We start from the raw sequence: 22,739 nt of genomic DNA, 5'->3' as shown, positions 1-22,739 counted from the left end.
GCGTACTTTTCTTTGGGGTGACCAGCTTGCCAAGTGCTTAGTATTTTTTTAAAATATAAATTTTATGAAATATTTGCATTCTCATTAGATTAATAAGTAAGGTATAATTTTTACTCTGCAACAAAAAATATATGATAATAAAAGGGAGTCTTGTAAGTAAAATAATGATAGTTTTAAACTAATTTATACCCCATCTCTTGGTATTTATTTTCCCGCCTAAGCGGAGGATACCAAACTGTGATGAATTAAAAATTAGATACATATTCCAGCACGCAGCAACTGGTCACACTTTCCAAGGCCTAAGCGAAGGCTGCAGATTTCGCGTCGGGAAAATTCTATTGCATATTTAAGGGCGCATCAAGTAAATGGTTCCTATAGAGTGCCCCAATATATTATTCGCAAGCTCCTAACTGCACCGACTTACTAATTCATCATGTGAGTATTGATTTTGCAACAATCAGCCAGCGATTCGCCTTTGCTGGGTGGGACTGCCCTTTGACCTCGCTCGATGTCAGCAGCGATTTTCGTCAATGGATGCGGATTCCGTTAGCCCCCCCTTACTTTTATTGCCACTTCGCGTGTGTGTGCGGCGGGTCGGCATTGTTTTCATCGCGCGCCATGTCGCGGAATTTACAGTCCACGTTGCCTATTTATAGGCGTCGCTCACTCAATGAACTTTCAACTTCTGGGGTCAGTCTCAATGGACTTGGATTCCATGCCCATGCCGCACTTGCCACATTGCGATCGCCAGTCAGTTTGGAATAGATATCGACTTGTAAATACCCCTCGATGCCAGCAAAAGGAATTAACAATTTCGTATGCTAGTGGTTAAGATACAGAAACCTTAAGATACTGGAATAGATACTTTTATATTTACTTACCATTTTGGTACTACCATAAACCAGTTCTTCCGCTCAGAGTACTCTGATTCCATCACTCCATATAGACAGCGATTACAGGGTAAGAGCAGAAAAAAGCTGCGTCTCACTTCTGATTTCGGATTTCGTATTTAGCTTTCTCAGTTGCTCGCCAACTTTTGAAGCAATCGGTTCGCTTCGCGTCGGTTGATTTCAAAAATCCCAAGCGGCGTGACTTTTGCCTTATTGTTGTTAGTTGTTAGTTGTGTTTGTTGTGTGTTTGGGCCTGAAACTTCTTGAGGTGAGATTTCACAAGTGGTTGGCCTGCCTGGTGACCTTTTCTGTGTGCAAATTATGATATTTTTGCATAATGTGTTTGCGAGCAGCCCAGTTCAGTCGAGAGCAAAAAGATAAAAATGAAATGAGATCATGATAACGTGAGATGCTATTTATAAGCACCTATACAAGACAGCTAAGATCCCGAGACCCATAATAAAGTGGCAAAATAGTAAATGAAACGAAATGAAAGTGAAACTAATGGTGGTGCTTACAAAATACATTAGATAAATTATGTTAAAGTCCACCCATAGTGAGACTAATCACTAAAAAACCTATTGATCATTAAAATCGAGTAAATAACAAGTGGCTGCCAAAACAATCTAATCAGTAGATATAACCCAGTAACATAAGAGGTATCGCATATTACAGATATTATATCAGTTTGCTGGCTTATCTGTACTTTTCCTACGTAGTTGGTAAGAAGTTTACTGTTGATTTTACACCTCAGCATTTGTAATTTTAATTCATTTTTAATGACTTTTTAAAGCACCTTAGGGCTGAATAGGTGCTAAAATGTTAAGGGTCTATACCTTTTATACATATAAGCCGTCTTTAACGGGATTTTGGGATATATTCCCAAATGGATACCCCTCCGAAAATTATGTGAATAGGGCAATTAAGTAGTCGTAGTCAGCAAAGAAAACTCTGAACTCATGATGTCAGCAGCACACATTGCGTGCCGCCTGGCCAAGAAGACGATGATGATGAAAAGCCGCATGAGGAAAGTCCGAAAAACTAAAACACTTTCTAGGTCAAAAGTTGAAAGGCACAAGGGAAACATCACCATGATGCTTATAAAAAAAGGCAAGAAGCACAGAAGAAAATCAGAAAATCGTAAAAAAAGTGCGGCTGCATAAAATGCAATTAATAAAGCAATGTGCCCACAAAGTAAGAGCCCAGAAAAGGAAAAGAAAATGAACATGAAAATGAAAATGCTTCACTTTGTGACTGGCTTGTTGCGTGTTGATTGAGCCAAGTCAGCTCCGATCTGAGATGCCGCCTGTCAATTTCCAAGGGGAGTTCCTATTAACAACGGAGAAATTACGGCATGCAAAAAAATTAATAATTGTTGTGCTGTTGCAACAGGGGAAATCGCATGAGTTGCAAAAACCTATACAAAGTCTTTACTTACAAGAAAAGGGAATCCATTAAAGGGGGGAAAAGTTGTGAGGCCTTATAAAATTAATAGCACTCATGTGAAATATAGAAAACCTCTTCAAACACTGAGTTTTTATGGCCCTTTTAAAGGCATTCTGCTTTAAGGGAGCCTTATCGATTGTGGGAAATTCAATTTGCCCCTCAATGAATTATTAAATTGGTCTTGCTGCGTTCAGCTAAATGCGTATATTGTTGTTCGTACTGGCAGGAAAATTTATAGGTATGAGTATTGTGATTTTAAAGAACTAAATTTATAGCTACGTTTATTGTGATCTTAAAGAACAATTTAAACAGAAATGCTCGAAGGAACGCGGCTAATTTAAAGTTTCACCTTTCACTAGAGCTTAAAATTTGCAGCCTTTTTCGCGAAACTCCTCCCAATGAGTTTACAACTTTTCTTTCTCCTAGCATTTCGGCACTATAATTCTAAACTCTGGAGAACGAAAACCTGTTATATCCGCAGCAACTTAATTTTAATGTGGCCCGTGCCTTTTCCCCTTTACAATTTGCAGTGCTCTTGGGTTTTGGGAACTGGTCGCTTGGAATTAAACTTGGAACTGGGAATCGCACTTGGACAATGATGCCGCATCTGAAGTTGTCCGCTCTTGTTGGTGCGGCTGCTGGTTCTCCTCTGATTTGATTTGGTGCCACTTGCCAGCCGATCTCGTTGCTATATAGCATACAGCTATATAGTTGGCCAGAAGTCGTTGTTGTTGCTGCTGGCGGAGGTGCAGCAGCGTTACAGTTCGGAAAATCGGTCAATGGAAACGGGCTTGTAAGCAGGTGCAATCGCTTCTAGAGCCACAAAATAGACCAAGCAGACGGGGATCCAGAGGCCGAGAGAGCTTGGAGCTGCAGCCATGTCGCTTAAGGTGAGTAAATGCTCAAGTATTGACCCATATACCACTTAATTGACTCAACCGGATCGAGTTTGATGGCTCTTTTAATGGGGAAAACTAAATAAACGAGCACTTTTTATATGTATGATATATTTTAATAGCTTTGGCAACTACAACTATGATTTAAAGACACTTAGAACTTTATAAGACATAAGCTTAGATTTTTATTGAGAAAATTGAAAGAGTTCAATGGTTTGAAATCAGATCTTTATGCCCAGATTATGTCTGAAGCTTTAAAAGTGTTTCTCACCTGCTGCTACTCGCAAATATGCAAATCTTGGTCGTCATCATCGGGAACGTGATTATCACGATGGCATCACCGTCTTCATTGTCATTATGTCACTTCAAAGTGCAGCAGCATTTGCATTGTTCCCCTCGCAACTTGGCAACTTGAGTCACGTCATTATCATTATCATGCGAGGGTTTTCACTTGTCGTTGCCTTTCAACAGGTGCTTAAGACCACTTCATCAATGACAGAAACCTGGCTAAAAAGCAAACACCAAGACAAACACACACACACGTGCACATCTGGGCCACTTAATTCGCTTCATTAACGCAATGTTGACATTTCAACCACATTTTGCTGGAAACAATATGCATTGCATTTCCTCCTTGAGCTCAAATGAAATTTACAAGCCAGTTAACCCGCGTTCGGGTTTTCAAAAACATAAATGCAGCATACTTGAACATGGACACATATTACTCATACCACCCGTAAGCCGCCCTCTGCAATCAGAAATTGCATTTCATTGTTTAACACTGCCCATCTGAGGGTTGGGTTTCATTTCGGGAAAAATGCATTCAATGCGGCACGACATCCGCTGCGAAATAACTTTTTTTGCAGTCACTGCTCTGACCCTAATTACTGCACACAGGAAGAGTAATTTCCCCACGTGGCGCCCCAAATGGGGAAGCTATGAAGTGGGAACTTTGGTCAGGAAGCCAGGGGCACGGGTATCATTGCTCCGAATATCTCTCTATTTCGACAGCTGCTGCAGGGCTAGTTGATAATTGATCTGATTTGATTTGATTCCGTTTTTGATTTCAATTTGGTGGCAACAGAAGGAGACGCCCTCGGATGTGCAACTGCACATGGCAGCCATGAGAGGAGATGAGGTGGCCCTTCTTCGCGTCCTGGACAGCGGCAAGGTGCACGTGGACTGCAAAGATGAGGTAAGTTATGGAAAGCATTTAAATCAGTTTACCCAGATTACATGCCTTTGGTTATATAAACTCGGTTAAATGCACTTGAGTTTTGTACATGCAATCGGCAATGCATGACACATGCGACTTCAAAGTGCTGTCAGTGAATTATTACGAAATTGTAGCCAAAAACAAAGCATTTTTTTAAAGCCTTAACCAGGTAAACATCAGTTAACACGTCGTTGCTAAGTTGGTACGCACCAATTAGCAAAGAAAACGAAAAATGCAGCAAACTTACATGCTACTGACACAAAAGCTATAATCTTTGAGTTTTCCAAAGTAAACAGATGGCGTTTTGATACTCTGGAAATCGAAAATAAACAGAGTATTTAAATTTAGGGAAAATAGGTAATTAAAGTAAAGGAATTTTATTCCTAAGTTTTATATTTTAAAGATTTTGTTGACCACTAGTGATAATTCCACCTCTTATTTCTGGACACTGACCATTGAGTAGTGCTCTTTGTCAGTGTATGAAAATTGAAATTAAATTTCGCTGGCCACTCAGCGAAGCATGGACTCAAGTCCAAATGAAAGGAAAGTGGGCTGCGGGGGCAGTGTGCCATTGTGTTTCTCTCTATATATTTATATATATATATTTCTATATATAAACTATAATGCCAGTTGGTCTGCAAGAGACCGCGGGTAGGGTGGGCACTACGTGACTCCCCCATTTGGATGCAGACCAAGTGCATCGAGAGCGATTTGCAAGTTGTGGCGCGGTTTTCCCTGTGGGACATGCCTCAATTTCCCCTGCTGTTGTTTTTCCTCTGTTTGGCTTTTGACGAGTCCGAGTTGCATGCAAATCCGCACGATGCGATTAAGCGTTGACTTGGTGAAACTAATCGCAAATTGCTATTCAAATCATTTGATGGCCAATTAGACAATTAAACAATTTATCGCTTTGTGGTTGAAACACACGTAAGTGGCGAATTTGTGATGTCAGACGAGTGTTAGCTTAAACGTAATTTGATTGGAAATTTGTTTTATCATATAAATAAAGATTTTATGGCCTTGACTGCGCCTCTCTTGTTGTTAATTTATTGGTAGCTACTGTGCCTAATTGTAGCATTTCAAACTAGCTGACACAATAACTTTTCTGTTGATTTATAGCAAGGAAAATTTATGATTCAAAAGCTTGCTTAAGTAAAATAAACCTATGTATCTTGTACAAGTCAATTGCACATCAGTCACGACATATCATTATAACCATGATAGTATTATCTTGAAACCTCTATAAATTTCTTTCATTTTGACATTCTTATTTTCAGGATGGCACCACCCCGCTGATTTTGGCTGCTGCCGGAGGCCACACTTACTGCGTGATGGAGCTGCTCGATCAGGGAGCCGATCCGAACTCGCGTCGTCTCACGGGCACCACGCCCCTTTTCTTTGCCGCCCAAGGCGGTCACCTGGACGTGGTGAAGATCCTGATCAAGGCGGGCGCCAGCGTGGACACGCCCTCCGCGGATGGCGGCACGCCCCTTTTTGTGGCCTGCCAGGGCGGCCACGTGAAGATCGTTCGCGAGCTGCTGGACTGCGGAGCGAATGTGAATGCGCACATGAAGGTGAGTACTCCGCGATCCGCTCGAGAAATAATCTAACGGGGGACCGATTTCTCGGCAGGATCGAGCCACGCCGGTTTTTATCTCCGCCCAGAATGGCCATCGCACAGTACTGGCGCTGCTGATACAGGCTGGTGCCGAGATCGATATCAAGCGGATAGACGGCGCCACGCCCCTTTGGATAGCCGCCCAGATGGGCCAGGATCACATCTGCAAGGTGCTGCTCCAGAATGGCGCCAATGTGGACACCGTGCGCTGCGACGGCGCCACGCCCCTCTTCAAGGCGGCCCACAAGGGCCACGCCGCCGTCATCACCGTGCTGCTCAAATACCGCCCCAATCTCGGCCAGCTGCCCAACGGGGAGTCCGCACTGCATGCGGCCGCCATGTTCGGCCACATGACCGTCTGCAAGCAGCTGGTGGCTGCCGGCAGCGATGTCCTGCTGAAGAACCAGGACGGTCTGACGGCCCTGCAGCTGGCGCACCAGCAGAAGTACACCTCCATCTGTGATTATCTCCAGGAACGCATCCGGACGATGGTAGCGCGCAGCGCCAAGGCGATGGTCACGTCCGGAGTGTCGTCCACGGTCAAGACGATGTCGGCGTAAGGGCATTATAGCATGATAGCATTTGCGAGACCACGCCTCCAAAGTACCTTTATGCACAATACCCTTATGTTCCAAACAGCCACAAGATGCTGTAGAGAGTGTTTGGCCAAAGGAATGGGAGGGATTCAGATTGTATGGAAGCCACAGCACCATTTGGAGTCGAATTGGAAGCCAGGTGAATGCGGGGTATGCCAAATTCGAAGTACCCCGCAACTTGAATTGCTCAGTGAGGCACTCACTTCCGCACTTAAAAAAAAATTAACCAAAAGATGGAAAAACCACTAGTAAGAACACGTCCAAAATCAACTTAATGGCCTCCCCCAAGGAAACCAAACTATTTATTAGATAAGCCGTATCATTCATATTAAAACCACTTAGAGCTTGTATTTTGAATTTAACACTAACCATAACAATAACGATAACGTTAAAGATAACAATTACTATAAAGATGTTAACATGGACCCGCAAAGAGAACGTTACACTCTCCCCTGTACATAACCATATATATAAAGTATATATACCTATATTTAAATAAACCTAATGCTACTTATAGACCTACTCTACCACCCTAAGCAATTGTTGACGAGTGCTTTAAGTTTAAACGCCTTTTTGTCCTTAAATTAGCAATTAGTTACCACAGATGGTTTTCTGCTTGTTTCTTTGTAAAGTAGGTACGAGAATTGATTAATTTCTTACTTTATTAATACCTAAGTATAGTCCACAATTTTGCAAGTTTAATAAATTGACACACGATTAGCTGAGTGTTTTATTTTCAACAAGTGGGTATTCAAAATCTTTTACGTTGAAGATTATTTTATCTTTTAACTATTTAAAACTTGGATTTTCTTTTATTATCATGTTGAAAGAAAGGCATAATCTCCTAATAAGCGTAGTCAGCTGGAACTTCTGGCTCAGCATCCATAGGTTGTGGTCCTGTCACCTTCTCTTCGGTGGTATAAAACTTAGCTGGCAGTGATTCTACAATCTGCTTTCGCCCAAAACTCCTTAGTCTATAGATCATATACTCGAAACAGTGAATATAGTGATGATGAACGTAATGAAAAGAAACCGCATAGTTGGACCAAGCGAAAATTCCCTGGGATAAAGGAAAAAATAATTGGTATTATGATGTATAACCTCTTAGAACTATGTACATACATCTTGGGTTCTGTAGACGAGGAACTTCCAAAACCAAGAGTTGGGGTCATAGCGCAGAAACAGATTGGATCTGGCCTGCGGTTCGATGAGGTGCATGCGCCTGCGTCCCTTGGAGTCGTAGGTGTTGCCCGCCCGCACATTCACATTCTCGAGGCACTCCCTCAGCTTTCCGGCGGTGGCACCCGCATCCTTTGGCTCGCACTTGGCAGGATTGGGCAGAGCTAGCTGGACCAAGCGACGCAGTGCAGCACGACTCATCACAGTGCCCGGTGAGCCGAAGTAGATGGCCAACTGTGGACTGTAGGGATAGACCATGTGTCGCAGGTTCTCCATTACCACGTACGTCTCGTCGTCGGCCTCCAGGAACCAATCGGCTTCGTTGAGGTGGTGCTCATGCAGGTACTTCAAGGCCATCTTCGTTTTCAGCCACGACTCCCGGTAGTTGGCACTAACGGGCAGGGCCACAGTTCCCGATAGATTGACATCAGTGCGGCTGCTAAAGAAGATCAGCTTGTTGCACCTCCTGCCCCAAGTTTCCCAAATGGCTTTGGCCTGCGTCTTGTGATTAGTGGGCTTGGTGTACACAAAGCACAAGACTCGCACCTCTTCGGTCAAATCGATGTCGAGTGGAGTTGATCTTGCCGTGCGATTCGTGTGCGATTTGAGATGCATTATGGGCCACACAAGCACCTGTGTGATGAGATAGCCAATCCCGATGCCCAGGAGCAGGAAAAGCACCGGGCGAGAGGTTGACGGCGTCGTTGTAACCAGCTGGGAATGATTGTTGCGATCCAGAAAAACCCACTCCTTCCGCTCCATTTTAGCCATTACTACTACTACTTATTCTCTGAGTCCATATAATATTATATATATATTTCATCGTCACACCTTTTCGTTACGCCCAGCTCTTAAAAATAAACAATAAGTTAGCTCTTTTGCAGAAATTAGTTTAAATACGAGTATTTCATTTACATACTTATGATGTATTTTCATAATTATCCAAGAAACAAAAGCTGATGTATTAAATCAAATGTATTGTTGTCACCATTTGCTCATAATTGTTCATATCAGATTTCATAGAGCTACCCAAATATATTCAAATCTTCACAAACGTTGATAATGATAAGGATGAAGGCACCTAAAATGTTTAATATGTTAATAATTTCTAAAAAAAATGGAATTCCCAGCTTTATCAGTATATACACAAAATATTTTAATCTATTATTCTTATATGTATAATTGCTTCATCTTATCTCTATAAAACGAGCAGATGCCAAGTACCAGAGCGGGCAGTATGAGAAACTGCTCCGTTAGGAAAAGATGTCGCAGTTCTGGGCCTTTGCTTTGCTCATTTTCGTGGATTTCATCCTGTCCAGCAGTGCCACTCACATGTGCCCGAGCTTCAATCTGTGTGTTCCCAGGGAAAATTGTCGCGAGGAGGAGCCTTTCTTCGACTTCAGTTCCACCATTAATTGCACCGACGCAGAAGTGTGCTGCGAAAAGTCAAATGTGGTAGGTTTATAAAATATTATGTATATATTTAAATATTTTTACCAACCTGTTTCAAAGATCGGCATGAGTAAAAGTCCTGCACAACATCCAGTGGACACGAGTAATCCAAATGGTCTGGACGAAAACACCAGGGTATATGATGACCGAAGCAAGCCGAATGAATTTCCCTGGGTGATGGCATTGTTCGGCAAGGACTTTTACCTCGGAGGGGGATCTCTGATTACCCCGGGTCTGGTGCTAACCGCTGCCCACATCCTCGTGCGTTTCTCCCCCCCTGACATCACGGTGAGAGCTGGCGCTTGGGATCTGTCCTCCAGTGAGAAAGTAGCTCCACCGCTGGATCGCCAAGTGATCCGGATCCTGCAGCATGAGGCATTTAACTACAGCAGCGGCGCCAACAACTTGGCGCTTCTCTTCTTGGACTCGCCATTCGAGTTGGGGGCCAAAGTCCAGACCATATCCTTACCCATTCCGGGAACGAGTTTTGCGCAAAGGATCTGCACGGTCGCCGGTTGGGGATTGAGATCGCTAACCGACACTGACGTTCAACCCATCCAATGGAAGGTCGACTTGCCCGTAGTCGATGACTCGAAATGCCAGAGCCAGCTGAGGAAAACCAGACTGGGTTCGGACTACCAGTTGCCCCCCAGCTTGATGTGTGCCGGCGGAGAGCAGGGCAAGGATGTCTGCCTCCAGTTCGGAGGATCCGCCCTCTTCTGCTCCTTGGGTGGGAATTCCAAACGCTACGAACAGGCGGGCATCGTAAGCTTCGGCATTGGATGCGGCCAGAGAAATGTTCCCGGCACCTTCACCCAGGTGTCCAGGTTCAGGGAGTGGATCAATCCGCACCTGGAGCAAGTGCTTAGCGTGCTAATTTAGCTTTCTATCATGTGAAAACTTCATTCTCTTGTATTTAAATATTTTCAAAATAAAGTTCAACCATCTTCACTCTCATTACAAGATTAAAATGTATACAATGTATATATGCAGTAATTTCTTATAGATTCTAAGAAAAACACTCATTTAATCGCATCTTAAAAGTTGGCTAATCCCACAAGAGCTTTTAGTACGAGCAAGTTATACACATCACGCCAATTCAATATTACTATTCCATTGAATAAGTTAAGTTGAACATAAATGACATAAAATATATATATACTTATCATACGCGAAAATAAATGTTTATATGTGTTTCAAGTAAATTTCGTAATATTCTTTGAAAGCACCTACTTTTTTGAATCGAACCGTTTTTTTTCCTCGGTTCTCTGATAACGAAGTGTATGATTCTTTCTTCTCAGAACGCGAGTTCGCTGGAAAGACCTCTCTGAACAGACTTATACTTTGAGTCCAGCGTTCAGTCGCTAAGCTTGCAATGTGGCGAGGAGTTATACTAATCAGCTGCTGTCTCTGGACGCTCACTGAGGCAGGAGCACCATGTGGCCTCCAGATGGAGTGCGTGCCCAAGGGACTGTGTAAGTCGGGCGCCTGGAATCAAAATGATGCGTATTGGCAAAACCTGTGCCAGAGATCGGAAACCTGCTGTCACACTTCTCAAATGGTAACTATGAAGTTCACTGAGTTGGATTGCCAGAGTAATAATATATATCGTACATCCCAGTTAGTTGTCGGTGCTCCGATTAACTGCGGTAGGAGCAATCCCAATGGCCTGGACACCACAGCAGCAGTGGCCGCCGATCAGGCGAAACCCCATCAGTTCCCTTGGACGGTGGCACTGATGCAGAATATGGTGAACTTCTTTGGCGCGGGAACTCTGGTCACCGAAAACGTGGTGATCACCGCTGCGCACCTGGTGCAAGATAAGACCATCAACGATTTTGTGGTCGTCGGCGGCGCTTGGGACATAAACCAGCTGTACGGCAAAACGATTAAGCTGCGAACTGTGGCCAGGATTGTAGTGCATCCGGGTTTCAGCAACATAAACGGGGTAAACAACATAGCCCTGATCGTGCTGGCTATTTCGTACCAGATCACGCCGCACATCGCACCCATCTGCTGGCCCACGCCCGGAGTGTCCTTCGATTGGGAACGCTGCCTGGTGGCCGGTTGGGGCAAGCAGAATCCCATGGCCACGGACTATTCGCACAAGCAGAAGCGCATCGAGCTGCCCGTCGTGAGCAGGTCCACTTGCGAGTCCCTGTTGCGGAGGACGTCGCTGGGCCCAAACTTCCAGCTGGACGCCAGTCTACTTTGTGCGGGCGGCGAGAAGGGGCGGGATGCCTGCCGGGGCGACGGTGGATCCCCGCTAATGTGTCCCATTCCCGGGCAGCCGACGCTCTACGAGTTCGCCGGCATTGTCAACAGTGGCTTGTCCTGCGGCCAGCAGAATGTGCCTGCCCTGTACACGAACATCTCGCACATGAGGCCCTGGATTGAGAAGCAACTCAGTGACGAACTCAATAAGCCGTACAAGACATTTCCCATCTATGATATATCCTATGACTAAAATAAACGAACACTTTTCATTACTTCTTAATTGGATCTTAGAAAGATAAGTGTATTTCCTGCTTTCCAGTTGATCCAAGGAGCTGTTCATAATAACGTAACTTGTACATAATAGAGAAATATGAAGCTACGCGATTTATTGCGGCTTCTGGCACTGTCGTTTGTTTTCTGGCTTATCGTTCTGGAGGTGATCATATTCTGCAACAGCCCTACCTTCACCAATCTCCTCGAGTTGCTCCAACCGCCGTACAAGGAGACGGTCAACTCCTATGAGGTTGGGCTGCGCAGTGAGCACTGGGACGATGATCGCATTGCGCGAGTTCTTCAGGCGAAGGTCCGCGTCCATTGCCTAGTGTATATGGACCGATCGGACTACAAGTTCGGTGCCCAGAAGGCAAGGCATATCGAGAAAACCTGGGCTCGTCGCTGCCCTCGACTGACCATTGTAAACCAAAGAAATGCCACACTGCTGCGGGCATATCGCCAGATTTACGTGGAATGCCACAATGAGCTCGACTGGCTCCTGGTGGTGTACTTGGACTCGTATGTCGTCGTGGAGAATCTGCGGCACCTGCTGGCTCAGTACTCGCCCTCTGAGAAGATCTACTTCAGTGCGGAACATGCCGCCTATGTGTACGCCCATGTGGGTCAGGTGTCCACCACGGACTACATCTTCAGTAGCGAGGCACTGGAGCAGCTGGCCACCAGGAGCTGCCTGCGGAACGATATCTTCTTCAAGGAGTGCTTGACGCGGATGCGGAAGGGTCCCAGCGAGTGGCTCCTGCCCTTTGAGGTTCGGGCTGAGCTAATCCCCTACAGCCTGCGCGACAACTTCTGGCTGTGGCCCTGCTCCTTTCGATTTGTTTACCATAATCAGGTGAGTGATTTGCATTGAAGTTGATTCCATATTAGATTGTTATTTGATATTTGTAGAGCTGGGAGAGCTGCTTTGGAGGAGCAGTCCTCCTTCCGTATTGCCGCGCCATGCAAATGTATGTCCTGGAGTTTTTGCTCTACCACCTGCGTCCTTATGGCCACGTCAATCCCCTGCCGGAACTGGGCTCTCCCGATCCTTTGATGAACATAGCATCTAGGCCGCAGGACGTTGAGCTGGCCAAGTTAATGTACAGATCGGTGAGGATTATCTGCTTGGTGCTGACCTGGCCCATGAAGTACATGAGTGGCGCGCGGGCAGTAAGTGAAACTTGGGGTCGTCACTGCAACCGAGTGGTATATTATGGCAGCTCCACCGTAACTACTGTTTCCGGTTTGGAAATTGTGGGTCTGAATGCCACCGATACGCGCAGCAAATTGTGGGGCAAAACAAAGGCTGCGTTTCGCCACGCGTACAGAAACTATGGCCACGAGGCGGATTGGTTCTACAAGGCGGATGACGATACCTATGCCATCATGGAGAATATGCGCAAACTGCTGAAACCCTATTCACCAGACAAACCCATTTACTTTGGCTCCCCCTTCAAGCTGGGATCCACGCTCTACATGTCCGGAGGCGCCGGCTACGTTCTGAGCAAGAAAGCCGCGGAGCTACTGAATCTGGGCGCCGCCGAGCACTGCCTGCCAGGTGATGAGGGCACCGAGGACTACGTGATGGGCCAGTGCCTGCGGCAATTGGATGTCCAGGCGGGGGATTCCAGGGATCTGCTCGGACGCCAGCGGTTCTTCTCGCTGTCGCTGGAGCACTTCCTCATACCGAATCGCGATGAGGAGGGCTTCTGGCTGCAGGACTACCTCTACCAAACGTCGGGCACGGTGAGAACTTCATATCGATTTGTAATTTTCGAAAACCTGAACTTTACTTTCAGGGAATGGAGTGCTGTTCCACCTATTCGATTTCCATACACAACGTCTCTCCCTACGAAATGCACTTTCTGGACACGATTCTGTATAAAAGACGACCATATGGACTTCTGGCTGGTCATCCTCCTCGAAGAAAATCCAAGAAAAATGGTCTGAGGAAACAGCAGTATAATATATGATGCTATTTTAATGTGCCTAAGGATTTAATATAGAATTTTAAATATATTGTATTATATATAATATGGTATTTTAAATAAGCATGTAGCTATACAAATTGAACAACTTATTTGTTTGTCTACATAACAAATTAAAGCATAAATGGCATCTAGTAAACTTAATTCTTAAATTCAAGGAGCAGTTTTAGATTATCTATTATCGTTATCTTGGTGTTACTCTTTGGCATAGTCTGTTGCAGTCAATGCAAATGAAAGTTTCCTAATGGTTATATTATTTCTTCATCTTGGAAAAGATCTTAGTTCGGTAATTTGGTTTTGTGACATTTTTGCCTGGCACCATTTTGTTAAGAGCGTTTTGGCCGAGCTCAGCCGTTTTGGCGTGAAAATTACTCGAAGTTGGCCTAGAAATGCCTTTCTTTTTTGGCAATTGACCTAGTTCCCTATTTAGGCCAAAAACTCGCAGCTTGTAGATAATATATTCGAGCACGTAGAACTCCTGTGCGTTGTTGTAGTGAAACGAGATGGCCGTGTTTGAGCAGCAGTCACTGGAGTTCTATGAATGAAAGCTATTGAATAAACTAGTAACTCGATATGTGTAGAATAACTTACATCTGGTGATGTGTAGTAGAGCAGTGGCTGGTACCACTCCGGCGGCTGGGGATACCAGTGCAGTGGCGAGAAGGGAATGAAGCGACTCAGCCCGTGCTCATCCCGGGAATCGCCACCCACGACGCCCACTCCCGCCAGACAGCGTCCCAGTTCCACGTCCTCGTAGCCGTAGTTGCGACTGGTGCAGATGCTGCTGTTCCCAAAGCCCAGCTTAACCAGCCGGTGCAGTGCCATCTTGCTCAGCACATAGCCCGCTCCTCCCGACATGTATCCCTAAAAGGAGAGGATACATCATCACTTTCGAAGCAAACTTCAAGTTTGTAGCACACTTTTGGGCGCCACCGTGTAAATACTGGCCTTGTGTAGAGAACATAAAACATTCCAAACTAAATATGACTAACTAAAGATATAAAATTATTGGAAATTTATATTATACCTCTTTGACATGCTGGCGAAACTTGTTTCCAAAATAAACCGGTTGCCTGAAATCGTAGGCGTGTAGAAAGGCGCGCAGGTTCTCCATAATAACATAGCTGTAATAACATTTAAAATAAAAATTATAAATAATTAAATATTTTAATTAGCACTTCACTAACGTGTCATCGTCGGCCTTCAGGAACCAGTCGTACTTGTGGAAGTGGTGCTTGTAGACGTACTGCAGCGCCGCCCGTGTCTTGGGCCACAAATTGGAGTAGCCCTCCCGCACGTTGAGCGCCACCGCTCCCAGTTCCCTGTCCGCCTTGCTGCTCATGAAGATCAGCTTGTTGCAGCGCCCACCCCACGTGCGTTTGATGTGGATGGCCCGGCTGTGGTGCGTCTTCGGACTGGTCAGCACCATGCACAGGACGCGCGTCTCGTTGAAGAGGCGCGCGGCCAGGATGTCCGGCGGAGGAGCAGTGGTGGTCGGTGGAGCAGTGGTGGGTGGTGGCGTGGCTAGGATCCTGCTCCGCTGGCTGCTGGGAAAGGGACTGCTCTCCTCCTTCAGCCGATCGGAGCGATTCTGCCCACGAGTGCGCTTCATCAGCTCGGACAGCAGTAGTCCCCAAGCCAGACCGATCAGCACCATCAGCATCAGCTCCAGACGCTTTCGATGCATCATCTTCGATGATGCTCCTCCTCAGGCTTTGTGGAGAAAAGTACAAGTTTCACTAATCAGTTGCATACATAGTATATGGAAGGTACAATATGATAAGCCAATTGATAACACGAATTTCACTATCATTATATATACATACTCGTATAAGAATATATAACTTGACAAAGCTTTTAAGTGCTTACATATGCCATATAAACATAATATTTAAAGGATGTATACATTTTTTATCAAATATTTCACACTTGTTTCTCAGGTATTCACTTTCATGGCGTATCGATTGATGTATGGAGTGTGGAATTCGCTTCGATTTTATCACTGCTTATTTTCTCTTATTTTTATGATTCGCGTTTGTTTACTTTTTTATGCAAATTTCGAGTCGTCGACTGAAGTGCTGCTGCGGACCAGTCGCCGTCGATATTGTTTTTGAATCACCGAATTAACACATTCTTGAGCCGGTGACGCAGAGTCGTCGAAAGCCTGTAAAGATGCGGTCGACCTTCGGGAAAACACTCAGTTGGCTTTCTGCTCAGGTGTGTGTGGTGCTGGCTATGCAGCTATGGAGCTGTGGAGCTATGGAGCTGTGGAGCTATGGAGAGCTGTGGAGTCAGCTGTGGAGTGGCTCAATTGGCCCGAGTTCAATTCGATCCGCGATTGCGGAGCTGCAAATGGCAAGTGACGCTTTTGCCAGCCGTTTCAAACACATTTGGGCCGTTTCGAATCGCTGACACCAATTATGCGACGGATACCTGCAGTTACTACTCCTCGATCGTTGCTCACTCTCTTTTACCTCGGCGCACTGCCACAGAATATCAATCACAATCACAGGCCCTCAGCGGCAAGGCAATAACAAGTAAACGCGGCTCGAACGCGAGTCAAATCGCCAAACAGAAAAAAAATAAATAAAAAATAAACAAAGAGCCAAGGCAATACGGAAAACGGAAAAAACAAACTCGAAAACAAACAGCTAGCAACGTCTTCACGCTTTGCCGGCAGTTGACAGACTTGGCTTGAACCGAAGTCGAAAATGTTGCTGGTGAAATACCTTAACGCTTCTCCCGCTGCCATGTTGCCAGATATTTAACGGCTATGCACGTTTTTCTATTCAATTGGTTGCCCAAATTTATGCATTCAACGAAAAATATGCACATCTATTTAAGTTGGGTTTGTTGTACAAAACTGTTAGTTTTTGAGAGGGTTTCAAATTCTAGAAAGATGATTATATGATAAGATAGTCTTTCTAAAATCACATATATCACTTTAGTGCATAATGGTTTTTTCTTACTGCCTAAACAAGCTTTGACCTTTCATAATTTTGCTTAAACAAAGGTGGCCAAAAGTGTGTGTGCTGGCTCCTTAAAAGGCTGTGGCACATGGCACTCGCACCTTGTTGCCTTTAGCGATTCCGCAACACGGGCTTCACTCCACCACCTGTTTTGAAATTTTCAAAATGCCAGCGAAAAGCTTTTGCCAAGTTTCTTCCATGTTAGCCACAAAAGGCCTGAGGGTAGGCTACACATTCAAAATCCAAAGCTATGATCAACGATTTGTATTTGATTTTAAGAAAACTAACAGTAGATGAAGCAGAATGAAGGAATATACAAGGAGTGCGTAGCCCACGAGCAGGACTCAGGCGTAGGGACCGCCGGAGGCGTCCAGGCCACGCGGAGCATTGGCGTAGCTGTCCTCGGCGAAGGAGTTGGTCACTTGGGATGAGCCGGAACCGGCAACAGCACCCGATCGCAGGGCAGTTGCTGGTGCTCCTGCTGCTCCCGATACTCCTGATACTCCTGGTGCTCCTGATACTCCTGTTGCAGCTGCTGCTCCCGAGGAGCGAATAACATCCACGGACTTGGAGCGCTCATCGCGAGCCACAAATGGAGTGGGCTGCGCCACCTGGGCGACCTGGGCCACCTGGGCCACGGGAACCACCACCGCCTTGAGGGCATAGGGCACGCGGTTGACCACGGCATTGAAGCCATGCACATCATCCGCCGTGTAGGTGACGGTGCGCTTGTAGCCATCGGGATCGACGAGGCTGTAGAACCCGCGCACCACATAGCCATCCCGGGTCTCGCTGTGCTCCTTGATGTCGCCGGTGCTCTCGTCGTTCACGGCATAGTTGAAGCTGTAGCTTGCGGGCGGAAAGACCTCCGGCTCCTGCTGCTGGCGCAGAACGGAGCTGACCACCACCGGTTCCGAGTGCTGTTGCTGAATGGATGGAGCTAGCTGCTGCTGTTCCTGCTGCGGCGCGGATGAAACCACCTCCGAGTTCTGCTCGTGGCGCAGGATGGGCAGCGGTGAGGGCAGCAGCACGGCTTCGGCATTGGCAGCGCTGGCCGCATTCTGGAGAAGATTGGAGGCCTGGACACTGGCCGTACGGCTGCCGGCGGCGAACTGATTCCTGGCGGGCGCCACGTAGTCATAGCCATCGGGCGTGGCCTCCGAATTGAGAGCATTGTTGCTGGGCGTGTGGTAGTCGCTCAGGAAATCCTCGCCAGAACTGGATGCACTGCGTTCCGCTGGGCTGGCCGCCTTCGCGGACTTCTCGTTGTAGTTGTACTCCGCTTGGCCAGCGGCCAAAAGTGCCAGAGACAGCAGGGTAAAAAACTAGAAATACGCAAAGGATATCCGTTGAGTCCTGGCATCCTGCCCCTTGCTTGTGATCACAACTCACCTTAGCTGCCATCGCAAATCGTTTGGATGTTCCTTTCGTGGGAGTGCCTCTACAAATTGTCAGCTAACTGATGTCATAATTGAAGCAGCCCGCAGTTTTTATACTTCATCCCAATTGCAGTTCATTACCCAATGATAGTTGGCAGTTATACAATGTCATGCGCCTCAATTGATTGATTTACCATTGTCCAAAGTCGCGACAAAGTATTGGTAACACTTTCATTTTCAATTTGTGACCACTTTTGTGCTGCGTAAGCGCAGACACTATTGAAAGATGATTTGGAGGTGTGTGATCGTCGAAGATCAGAATTGGAGCAAAAGATGGCCATAAAAGTGGAGAATTTTCACAACTGTCGCCAATCTCAGCCATTTAAATAAACCAAATCAAATTTAATATAGCTTAAATACTGTTCAACTATTAAGTTAAGATTAAGATTAAGTATTTAGATTTATTCATTTTCAAATAACTAAAGATTAAGTATTTAGATTTATTCATTTTCCAATACCTTAACATTAAGTATTTAGATTTATTAATTTTCAAATACCTTAAGACTAAGTATTTAGATTTATTCATTTTAAAATACCTTAAGATTAAGTATTTAGTTTTATGCATTTTCCAATACCTTCCGATTAAGTATTTAGATTTATTCATTGTATAATAGATATTAAACCTTCACAACCCACTTAATTCAGAAGCCCATGTGCGTGGCGATCCCTAATCTGCCACCGCAACGCAGAAGTTTGATGCTTCTTGATAAGAAAACAAAAATCGAAACCGGTTGCTGGCCAACTGACTGATGCGAAGATGCTGCCTGATTTTGGCTGATTGCCGTCTGGCTAAAACAAACGGCCAACTGGCGGCAATCGGGAACGGATCGTCGCGGAGAACACAACGCTCGTGGAGAATGACGGCCAAGATGAAGTTGCGCTCCCAGCTGCATCTGCTCACGGGCTTCATGGCGGGATTCGTGCTGGCCTTCGTGCTCCTGCTCTACGTCTACGATGTCAGCCGGGTGACGCCCTGCTGGAGCAGTTCCTCCACCAGATCCACAATCCCAGCCACAACGGCCGGGTTTGTGGATGAACCACAGCCGCGCATACTGTGCATGGTGCTCACCTGTCCGGAGAACGTGCAGAGCCTGGCCAGGAGTGTCTACGAGACGTGGGGCCAGCGCTGCAGTCGCCTGATCTTCGCCAGCAGCGAGGACTACGAGCCACTGGGCGTGGTCAAGGTGGTGGAGCCGGCAGGCGCTGGCTACGAGGATCTGTGGAACAAAACGCGGGAGGGATTCCGCCACGTTTGGCAGCACTACGCCGGCGACTACGATTGGTTCCTCAAGGCGGACGATGATACGTGAGTGAAGCTGACTGTTAATCCTACGGATATGTCGGATATTAATGAATATGTACACAGTTACGTGGTCATGGAGAATCTGCAGCACCTGCTCGGTGGCTTCGATCCGGATACGCCCGTCTTCTTTGGCTACAAGATGTCGCGATACAATGTGGTGAGTAATTACACATAATTTGCATTAACTTCCGGCTCGTAGTTAATCGATTATATCGTCGGTGCACATCGAAAAATGTTTAGAAATATGAGACTAAAGTATTTCCGAGTTCCTCTCCCTTTTAGTGCGATTTTTCACAGTGCACGTGATTTATTAAATAAGTGATCTAGTTGATCGCTGGCATTAGCTTCTAATTAACTGCTCATCTTCCATGTTTTTGTCGCCCGCTTGTTAGGCTAATTTGAAATTCAAATATTCGCTTTTCAGTTTCGCTTTTTTCGATGCTGCTTAATTATTTCTTCCGATCTAAGACAGCGAAAAAAGTTTTTAAGGGCCAATAAATCTTAGCTAGGTTATAATTATTTAGAGCAAATGAACATATCAAAATGGGTTTTCACAGTATTATAGCTATTTTGATAAGTAATTATAAAGAAATTATATAAAATGTTTAGTCAGTTGATTGAAATGAACAAAGTGCTTTTACGATATGTGCCGAAGAAATGTGCTAATCCCAAATGGATCTCTTTGTTCGAAGAACCGGTCCCCCATTGTGAGTGTAATTTTCAAATAACCAATAGCCATTTATTGTGCATTGCCTGGCGGTAAACAAGCATTAATCTATTATTGGTGGGATGATATCACGCCAAAGAGTTAAGATCTCGACTGGCATCGAAAAGCTTCTTGTCTTTGCATTTTCCGTGCGCATAGATCAAATGGAGGAAATTAAATTCGCATTAACCATCCAAGCTGCAGTCAGCGAAAACTAGTAAACTAGCAAACTAACAAACTAATGGCAATGACTCACCTGAGGTCATCGCGAGCACCTGTCACGCATCTTTCACAGCCGCGCCTCTTGGGCAGCAGACGCGGATTCACCTCGCCATTTGACATTTGCAAGAGTTGGGCAAGCTCTTTGGGAGCCGAGGTACCAACATCTGGGCTGAATAAATAAGTAACGTACACAAATGAGTTATGGGGGCCCACGGCTGGGAAGCCAAGATATTAAAATGTTTTCTTTGTCTCAGCTTCTGCAGCGCACACACTTTGAATAGAGTTTATCTTGCTGCTTGATTATTCCTAAGCTTCGTAAATGTCTAAATGTTTTGTGATTGATAACTTTGATTATTTCACATGACTTTGCCTAATATTGTGTTTTATTTAGATTTTTAATAAGGTATTTTTGTGCTCCTATGACATAGTTTTCGAGTTATAATTGCTCAGTTTTGGATATAATTGCCTACGCGCCACACTTCAGCCACATAATCCGACATAATCCCAAGTCAGATGTGACAATTGAATTCAATAATTCACTACCATTAGCTTGTGAGCTTTGCTCGTTTACAAGTGAGTTTGATTCGTGTTTTGACACATCATTCCCAGCGACCTTCAAAAGGGGTTTAAATTCATCTTGGTTTCGTTGGTGGGTATGTTAAAAACCTAAATAGCGTTACTAAAATGTGGAAAAGCACGCTCTTTCGGGCCTTTAAAGTAAATAGTTTAGCATAAGCATACTTTACGATATGGGAACGGGTTTGGAAACTTACCATTTCAATATATTATATAATATTCTCTAGAGTTATATGTCTGGCGGTGCCTCGTACATTTTGAGCCGTGAGGCCCTCCATCGATTTGCAACTCAAGCCTACGAATCTGAGGTGATTTGTCCGCAGCCCAAAAAGATGGGCATCGAGGACTTTTACATGGGCATATGTCTGCAGAATGTGGGCGTCCACTTCGTCGACTCCACACAGGCCTTGGATGGAGACACCAAGCCGAAGTTTATGCCCCTGGATCTGGAGAACTACATGTCGGATGGCAATTTCACCATTCCGGATTGGTTGCGCCTGATGAGTCTATCTGCAGTTGAAACTGTGAGTCCCAAGATTATTTCAAAATATGCTAAAGTAATAAATATTTCATTTTAGGGCTTGGGTTGCTGTTCCAACTATTCGGTGGCCTTTCATTATGCCAGTCGAGAGCGCATGTTCCTCTACGAGTTTCTAATCTATCATCTGAAAGTCTTCGATCCTAACCAGATTTCAGAAAGCCGACACAGAAGTCGATTGAGCTTATCTGATTTAACGAGGCGATTTCCCCTGGAAGATAACTCCAATATAAAAGACTTGCTGCAAATGTCTGAGAAACCTGATAATTTTTAGATGCTTAAATGTGTTGTTGCTTTAGCTATTAAGATTGTGATATGAACTAATGAATATATTATATTTATGATATTTACATATTTCCTGAATTATGAAGTGTTTCAATTTAATGCTTATTAACATTTTTGTAGACAGGACGAGGATGCACATAAAGTAGCAAAATACCATAAAGTACTCGTAAAAACATAGATTTTAAAGACGGAAAAAGCAAGCCTTTAAAAATTATTAGAGAAATATTTTGCATACTTTTAGGGATTTTGATGAATGACATATGCGGTAGAAAAAAGTAGCGACTGTTATAAATTTGTATCCGTTGTGTAAAATAATTGTATTTTACATTAGTTAATATTTTGTTAAAGAATGGTGACCATGTACAACTTATTAATTTTAGTTGGATAATTTGCATGATTTGTCTTTAAAGTACTTACTAGTTTTTATTTCCCTACTTACAGAAACTAATATTTTGTTTTCATAACATTAAGTGCCCATAAAGTTATTAATATCTGTATACTCTACCTATGGGATCAATCTATTTAGAATAATTATTACCTTATTACTCAAAAATAAACTTTATTTTACATTTAAGTAACTGAAAGTTAAACCTCCTTTGTTTTTCGTTACTTATTGCAGTTTATTGGTGTTTCAAGTTTAAAAGAGTACAACTTACCTGCGTTTGATTAAAGATGCCGCAATTGGTATTAAGCGGATGGCACATGGTCTGTAATATATTTTGAGAATTTATTGCATTGACCTTGCGGCTATTGGCTGCGGCATTTAACTAACACCTGGCCGCTAGACTTGGCAAAATTGGCAGCAGCGGAGGGTTTGTGTGGATTGGACCTGGAAAACAATAAGGCCAAAACCGGGCATGTAGCACATGGAAATCCTTCAGTGGGGGCATTCTTGCATGAAGGGCTGACCGACTGAACTGCACTCGACTA

At 44.7% G+C, this 22,739-nt stretch overlaps 8 protein-coding genes across 11 annotated transcripts; 5 read left to right on the top strand and 3 right to left on the bottom strand.

Annotated features, from left to right (window-relative positions):
- The first annotated feature begins 313 nt into the window (after positions 1-313).
- On the top strand, positions 314-7,368 carry LOC122618535 (ankyrin repeat domain-containing protein 29). Of its 4 annotated transcripts, none has more exons than XM_043795062.1 (5): positions 314-435; positions 2,867-3,226; positions 4,317-4,427; positions 5,726-6,022; positions 6,081-7,367. In XM_043795062.1, exons 2-5 carry the CDS (start codon positions 3,215-3,217, stop codon positions 6,624-6,626), a joined length of 966 nt encoding a protein of 321 aa, XP_043650997.1. In that variant the 5' UTR covers positions 314-435; positions 2,867-3,214; the 3' UTR covers positions 6,627-7,367. The 4 variants fall into 4 exon arrangements, with proteins under 4 accessions (XP_043650997.1, XP_043651007.1, XP_043650979.1 ...); XM_043795072.1 differs by lacking the exon at positions 314-435 and adding an exon at positions 1,031-1,158 and having other exon boundaries at positions 4,320-4,427; positions 6,081-7,368; XM_043795044.1 differs by lacking the exon at positions 314-435 and adding an exon at positions 1,031-1,158.
- Positions 7,369-7,404: 36 nt separating this feature from the next.
- On the bottom strand, positions 7,405-8,603 carry LOC122618529 (glycoprotein-N-acetylgalactosamine 3-beta-galactosyltransferase 1). Its single transcript, XM_043795032.1, has 2 exons — positions 7,785-8,603; positions 7,405-7,722 (listed from the first exon to the last, which is right to left on the bottom strand). The coding sequence occupies exons 1-2, from the start codon at positions 8,601-8,603 to the stop codon at positions 7,507-7,509; spliced, it is 1,035 nt and encodes a 344-aa protein (XP_043650967.1). The 3' UTR covers positions 7,405-7,506.
- A 501-nt stretch (positions 8,604-9,104) lies between these two features.
- LOC122611845 (phenoloxidase-activating factor 2) lies at positions 9,105-10,175 on the top strand. Its single transcript, XM_043785196.1, has 2 exons — positions 9,105-9,296; positions 9,354-10,175. Exons 1-2 carry the CDS (start codon positions 9,105-9,107, stop codon positions 10,173-10,175), a joined length of 1,014 nt encoding a protein of 337 aa, XP_043641131.1.
- A 493-nt stretch (positions 10,176-10,668) lies between these two features.
- Positions 10,669-11,760, top strand: LOC122626721 (phenoloxidase-activating factor 2). The gene is made up of 2 exons (XM_043807089.1): positions 10,669-10,854; positions 10,915-11,760. The coding sequence occupies exons 1-2, from the start codon at positions 10,669-10,671 to the stop codon at positions 11,758-11,760; spliced, it is 1,032 nt and encodes a 343-aa protein (XP_043663024.1).
- Positions 11,761-11,880: 120 nt separating this feature from the next.
- LOC122626394 (glycoprotein-N-acetylgalactosamine 3-beta-galactosyltransferase 1) lies at positions 11,881-13,762 on the top strand. Its single transcript, XM_043806640.1, has 3 exons — positions 11,881-12,636; positions 12,693-13,529; positions 13,583-13,762. Exons 1-3 carry the CDS (start codon positions 11,881-11,883, stop codon positions 13,754-13,756), a joined length of 1,767 nt encoding a protein of 588 aa, XP_043662575.1. The 3' UTR covers positions 13,757-13,762.
- A 114-nt stretch (positions 13,763-13,876) lies between these two features.
- Positions 13,877-16,444, bottom strand: LOC122625905 (glycoprotein-N-acetylgalactosamine 3-beta-galactosyltransferase 1). Its single transcript, XM_043805964.1, has 5 exons — positions 15,815-16,444; positions 14,959-15,484; positions 14,799-14,895; positions 14,363-14,635; positions 13,877-14,306 (listed from the first exon to the last, which is right to left on the bottom strand). The coding sequence occupies exons 2-5, from the start codon at positions 15,459-15,461 to the stop codon at positions 14,025-14,027; spliced, it is 1,155 nt and encodes a 384-aa protein (XP_043661899.1). The 5' UTR covers positions 15,462-15,484; positions 15,815-16,444; the 3' UTR covers positions 13,877-14,024.
- Positions 16,445-17,084: 640 nt separating this feature from the next.
- LOC122626728 (cuticle protein 19.8-like) lies at positions 17,085-18,144 on the bottom strand. Its single transcript, XM_043807098.1, has 2 exons — positions 18,133-18,144; positions 17,085-18,065 (listed from the first exon to the last, which is right to left on the bottom strand). The coding sequence occupies exons 1-2, from the start codon at positions 18,142-18,144 to the stop codon at positions 17,085-17,087; spliced, it is 993 nt and encodes a 330-aa protein (XP_043663033.1).
- Positions 18,145-19,036: 892 nt separating this feature from the next.
- Positions 19,037-21,798, top strand: LOC122626681 (glycoprotein-N-acetylgalactosamine 3-beta-galactosyltransferase 1-like). The gene is made up of 4 exons (XM_043807037.1): positions 19,037-19,485; positions 19,546-19,639; positions 21,214-21,510; positions 21,565-21,798. Exons 1-4 carry the CDS (start codon positions 19,037-19,039, stop codon positions 21,796-21,798), a joined length of 1,074 nt encoding a protein of 357 aa, XP_043662972.1.
- The last annotated feature ends 941 nt before the right edge of the window (positions 21,799-22,739 follow it).

Source organism: Drosophila teissieri, chromosome 2L, assembly GCF_016746235.2.
Source record: "Drosophila teissieri strain GT53w chromosome 2L, Prin_Dtei_1.1, whole genome shotgun sequence".
In the NCBI taxonomy this organism is placed as follows: domain Eukaryota; kingdom Metazoa; phylum Arthropoda; class Insecta; order Diptera; family Drosophilidae; genus Drosophila; species Drosophila teissieri.
This window is presented reverse-complemented; position numbering and strand designations above follow the sequence as displayed.